General features: G+C 32.3%; 1 protein-coding gene across 3 annotated transcripts; it reads left to right on the top strand.

Moving 5' to 3' along the window:
* Window positions 1-534: 534 nt before the first annotated feature.
* LOC110682675 (homeobox-DDT domain protein RLT3-like) lies at window positions 535-4,804 on the top strand. Of its 3 annotated transcripts, none has more exons than XM_021859008.1 (6): window positions 535-953; window positions 1,421-1,492; window positions 2,987-3,087; window positions 3,488-3,574; window positions 3,852-3,992; window positions 4,546-4,804. In XM_021859008.1, exons 2-6 carry the CDS (start codon window positions 1,483-1,485, stop codon window positions 4,591-4,593), a joined length of 387 nt encoding a protein of 128 aa, XP_021714700.1. In that variant the 5' UTR covers window positions 535-953; window positions 1,421-1,482; the 3' UTR covers window positions 4,594-4,804. The 3 variants fall into 3 exon arrangements, with proteins under 3 accessions (XP_021714700.1, XP_021714699.1, XP_021714701.1); XM_021859007.1 differs by having other exon boundaries at window positions 1,403-1,492; window positions 4,546-4,803; XM_021859009.1 differs by lacking the exon at window positions 1,421-1,492.
* Window positions 4,805-5,829: the final 1,025 nt, after the last annotated feature.

Raw genomic sequence — 5,829 nt, 5'->3', positions numbered from 1 at the left:
TATTAGTTATTAATTGACTCTTAAATCAGTTAGACACCCTCAAACAAATAAATTATATTCTCAAACGGATATGTAATCCCTTAGTTAAGAAAAAATCCTCAACCAAAAAGTAGAATATGACCCTATATTACAAAACAATCATATCATCTTTTAAGTAAATAATATCCTCAGACAAAATTAAACGTATCCTCCATGTATAAAATATATGATATAATTACAAATTAAAATATATATCCACGTATATATCTATATATTACATATAAGTATATAAAAAAACCTATAATAGAATTGTAAAACATAAAATATATATATATCTATGTATATATATATATATATATACACACACACACATATATATATATACTACTACATTTTTGACCTAATGCCACGGCTAAAATAAGGCTATTGCAACGGTCGTTTTATTACCGTTGTAATACCATAGGCTAATGCAACGGATTCAGCTCTAATATTCTAAAAGGAAGAGCTAATACAACGGCTCTAAATAACCGTTGCGTTAGCCTACCTATTTCAACAATCAACAAAGCTAATGCACGGTATGTAATGAAAAATTAGATGGCGCCGAAATTTTTGTGACTTCCCTCTGCTTTTACCCCAAAAATTTAAAACCCCAAAGCTGCTTCACTCGCTTCTCTGAACTAAACCCTTTTTCTCACATCTTGGCACTACACCCATTTTCCCCCAATTCTCCATTTTTGAAACCCTAAATTACTATAGGAAAATTATTGAAAAATTTCTGAGAGGTAAATTAAACAAAGAAATCTGAGCAAGTAGACGAATTGAAGGCGACACTCAAGCGGTGGCTGATTGCTTGAACTTCAGGCGGTGGTTGCGAGTTTCAGGCGGTGGCTGCGAATTTCAGGCGGTTCCGACAAATCCCATTTTCATCTTGCATGTTCCTGCCTTGTGGTTGATTGCTCGAATTGCTGTTTAAGGTATACGGCATAGTTTTGTTTTTGAGATTGCTTAATTAAAATTTTTGTTGTTGCACGGTGGTGTTAGGGTTAGGGTTCCACCACGGAACCACTCCATAACCCACCTTCATTGACGAATTAGGGTTTTTTTGATTTATATTAATTTGCTTTTTCTTGTTTGCTTTGGTTGTAGTATTTGATTTGTGTCCATTTACTTGTAGAATCTGATTTGTGTTCATTCACTTGTAAAATATGATTATAATTCACTTAAATCTGATAAATTTTAATCGGGTTATTTTACATTTATGTGACTGTTACTGAAATTTTGTGTTAAAAATTATGCGTATATGCTTTGTTAGGGCTTTATCAATATTCTGTTTTTGCATGGAGCATATATTGGGTATGAAATTTTTTAATGTCAAATTAGCTCAATAGATCTCTTGGATGGATCTCTGATCTAATATTTTCAGAGCCTCCTGCATTTGAAGTTCTTCCAACTCTGCGAAGACAATGCATAATTGCTAATCGTGGACAATATGATGCTGTTTTTATGTTGGAAGGTGAGTTTCCAATGTTTGTATGCTATAATGCTGTAATTCATTGTACTTGCTGACATCTTTCTTCAAGGTTTTTGAACAAGTTAAAGTCATTTGTGCTGAGCCATAACCCCCAAAACCCCTGTATCTGCAGTTAGAGTGAATGCAACATTCTTGCTTATTCAGTAATGTCATATATGCATTTCATACAACTGCAAAGTCTTTCCAGACTAGTTTTCTCATACACTACATTTATCGTAGTATTTATGAATTGATAGTACTATATGAAGTATACTAATACTACAACCCTTTATCTTTGAAAAAAAAAATTAAATTATTTTATTTATGTGATTGGGGTTTGAGTTTTGTTGTTGTTTGGGTAAGAACTTTGTGGTACTTTTGTAAATACGTTGACTGCAGTATATATATATATATACTGTTGTGTATGAATTTGTTTCCTAAAGCAATATGTTTTTTCAGTGGCGATTTGCCTTTTCTACCTTGGTTGTATATTTGATTCTAGAAACGTTGTGGAGTATCATGAATGTAAGGCGGTTGCCTCGTAATCACGTATATCTCAAAATGCTGTTGAGTATCTTGAATGTAGGAAGTCTGTTTTTGAGTGGTGGTGTAGGTAATTTCTTCGGTCGATTTTTTTAGTGGGGAGGGTATTGCCCATGAATGTGTGTTTTCTTTCGTTTTTTTCATTTTTGATAATGTGAATAATGAATTGAAGTCAATATGCATACAGAAAATCACATTGCTGGTGGTGTTTTATGTATAGCAATTATTAAGAATAAGTAAACATAGTTTACATTCACAAAGTATGTTTACTTTGAATTACATATTCATGGAGAGTTGAACATTAGTGCTAGTAAATTAAAATCAGAATTTAAAAAAAAAAAAAGACTGGAAATAATGGCTGTTTTCTTTGCAAAGGTTTGTTAATTCTTTTCCCTAAAAAATGGCAACTATTTGCTTACTCTGCCTCTTATAGAGCTTTAAAGTTCACAATTACCATTTTGTGGCGTCCCAACATGAACTTCAATTTCATTTGTTATAAAAAATTATAATCGATAACTTAGAGCCTGTTCATTTCATTGTGAAATATCAGTTTCTTTGAAACTGAATAAGATTAAAAGAGATTATGAAAACCAAAAGTTTCCTGATTTTTGTTAGTTTTCAAAGCTGACTCGATTAATCTAACTAATTTTAAGTTTATTGTTCAACATATATGAACATATATCAAATGACTTAATATCCTAAAACCAAAAACTGAAAGATGGCAGAGATATCGAATGGCCTTGTAGGTATTATATCTTAATTCTTCCCTTCAAAATTCTGATTTAGTTTTATTCTATGTCTATGTAATCCCAATTATTTCGATCATGCGTCTAGTAAGTACTCTTATTCTCTGTTATTAGCTCAAGTGTGAATCAATTTTTTAGATGATTGAGTGTTTATAAAAAACTACTATTTTCTTTCCATTACAGACTACCAATGCTTTGTTGTAAACAGGTCTTCTGCCTAAGTTCCCCCCTGAATCTGTTAGAATGAGAAAGCCGTTCCATATGCAACCTTGGAACTCTTCCTTGGAGCTTGAGAAGAAACTTTTTAAGGTATATTAATATGATTGTTCTTTCCGAATTTAAGATATAGATGCATACATCCAACAATGAAACGAATTGATAATATTCTGAATATAATAGTTTTGTTTGTTATTAAGTGACAGTAAAGATCCTTAAAGGTATAATTTATTTGTTTAGATATTATTTAGTATTTTCTATGGTATTAGGTGTTATGATTTTAAAGTGCCAAGTGAGCTTCCATATGTTGCTGTTATGCATTTACAATGCTTATAGACACTTTATGTTTACATTGATGTTTGTTTAGCTATCTTAATGAATATAAGCATTATTAAGGAATATGTTGAGATCTTTGCTGGGGTTCTGATCTTTGTACTTGATTTGTTTCAGATGTCTTGAACTTTATATTGATGAATATTATATTTGTGAACAGGCTCTTCACTTTCTGTATACTTATGCTGTAATACTAGATCTTTATCCATTTACCCTTGATGATTTTGCAAAGGCATTTCATGATAAGGTGAGTTACTTTGTTTTCCTTGCTGCAAAATTTGACTATTACCAATTAGACTGCTCCACTGTTTCTTTGACTTTTGTAGCATGTCACATCTTGCATCTCAATAATAAGTTGAGATATGAAAAGATAAATTTTGACCCCTTCTAATTGGCTTTCAGGATTCCTCATTACTAGCTTTTGGAAGGGATGCTATTCCAGCATGATGTAATCTGTATCATGTTTTTGTATTTTTGCTGCTCAGAAAAATAGCTTAAGTAATTGTAAATTTTTAATGTGGCAGACTGAGACACAGGATTCTGTTGTGAACTTTTGGAAGACATCTCTGAATCCTTTGACATGGACTGAAATATTGCGACAAGTCCTGATTGCTGCTGGATTTGGATCAAGAGATGGTAACCAAAGTAAAGGATGCCTTACCAAGGTTTGTGGCTTTGTGTTGTTCCTTGGCAAACGAGATGAATTTGTGTTGCTCTAATACGCTATTGCTATGTCTTTAGTGTTGAAATAATGCATTTTATTAGTTTAGGCTGTTGTTTTCTTCCCCATTTTTTCAGATTGGCCCAATTATTGTGGGGCAAGAAATGACGAGGCAGTTTTCTTGGTATTTTTGCTAGCCTTTAGGCTCTGGATATAAGTGAGTGATCTAGAACTGAAAAGGATATAATTAAATCTAACTATCTCTTCTACCAGATAGTTTTTGAATTCACTTTACTAATTTCTCTTCAACTACAAAGTGATGCTGATGTTGTATATGATTAATTCTATTTAGCATAAATCTTGCATAGCCTAAGGGTTCTAAGTTGTGTAGTCACTATCTATATTTGTTTTTCAAGGTTTGATTTCCAGGAGTTGTGGCTCAGATGTATGTGTTTATCAAATGTGATATCTCTTTTTTATATTATGCATTACAAGCATCTATGCTTTCATGAACTGATGTTTTTGGATATATATGTTTTTTTTTTCCCATGAAACAGATCACATGTCCAAGTATGGATTTCATGAATTACTCTACGAGAAATTGAAGAAGCAGGAGAAAGAAATGATAATGCGGTCCAAAGAATTGCCGAAAATATTGTTTGGCGGACAAAATGATTTAGTTTTAACTTTTAATTGTTTTTTTTAGTTTAACTAGTGATAATTTACTTTGTATTTTTCCTTATAGATAACAATGTACAAACTTTGAATTTATATTAATAAAATTCTAATCAATTTTTTTTTTTTTTTAAATTCTGATTTTAATTGTATTATTATTATTATTATTATTATTATTATTATTGTAAACCGTGGCATTAGGGTATATGCTTGTGTGGCATAAGGTATAGGGAACCGTGGCATTAGGGTATATACATAGTGGCATTAGGTATAGGAAACCGTGGCATTAGGTATTATAGCTAATGCCACGGCAATAATGTTGCCGTTGCATTAGGTATTGATCTAATGCCACGGATCATTGATGCCGTGGCATTAGGTGTCATATGCCGTTGCATTAGACCTATTGTAACGCCAGCAGATGCCACGGTACATGGCCGTTGCATTAGGCCTAATGCCACGGATTTTGACGCCTAATGCAAAGGATTTGGGGGTTGCAATAGATAAAAAATGTAGTAGTGATATATAAAAACTTATAATCACAAATTTTCATCTGGCTTTGATTCTTCTTTTTTCTATAAAGTAAGTTTAGAAGAGAAAGCCCTTGCTTCTCTTTCTAATTAATCTGGCTTCCTAATTTTCAGCTCAGCATAATAAGCTTCTTCCTCTTTCTTCCTAATTTTGTGCTGCAAGAAGTTGTTTTTTCTTTTGACAAAAACTTACACAATCCATTCGAATAGCATCAACATAGGGGTTATTAGGGTGAAGCACCAATTCTAATGCTAGCTTACACCTAAAAACCTTCCTATTAACTTTCTGTAAAAGAGAAAGGAAAAATGAATATTGTAAGTTAAGAAAAAAACAAAAATTATGTAGATAAAATAATATATTACTGAATTCAATTCTGATAGAGTTTCATCGCAACCACCATTATATAGCTCCATAACTTTGATTGCATACAAACCACACTCTTCAACTGCTTTTGTTGACCTCCATTGAAATTAAGATAGTTAATATCACCCCATGTACTAATATGCCACAACTTTTTATTTTTGAAAATTTTCCCACTAGCTTCTTGTACACAATTAATCTACATGAAAGGTGTTTCGGGGTTTTCTGATGTCCTGCGGGAGAGTTACAATTTCGAGACTGGAACCGGACGCCTGTAC

This window comes from Chenopodium quinoa, unplaced genomic scaffold (genome assembly GCF_001683475.1).
Source record: "Chenopodium quinoa cultivar QQ74 unplaced genomic scaffold, ASM168347v1, whole genome shotgun sequence".
Taxonomy (NCBI): Eukaryota; Viridiplantae; Streptophyta; class Magnoliopsida; order Caryophyllales; family Amaranthaceae; genus Chenopodium; species Chenopodium quinoa.
The sequence above is the reverse complement of the archived record's forward strand: the minus strand, read 5'-3'. Positions and strand labels throughout refer to the sequence as shown.

What these genes read in the sequence shown, in the direction of transcription:
- LOC110682675 (XM_021859008.1), top strand. An exon ending in TTGAGAAGAAACTTTTTAAG is followed by an intron (nt 3,088 to 3,487) that starts GTATATTAATAT and finishes ATTTGTGAACAG; the next exon opens with GCTCTTCACTTTCTGTATAC. An exon ending in GTAAAGGATGCCTTACCAAG is followed by an intron (nt 3,993 to 4,545) that starts GTTTGTGGCTTT and finishes CCCATGAAACAG; the next exon opens with ATCACATGTCCAAGTATGGA.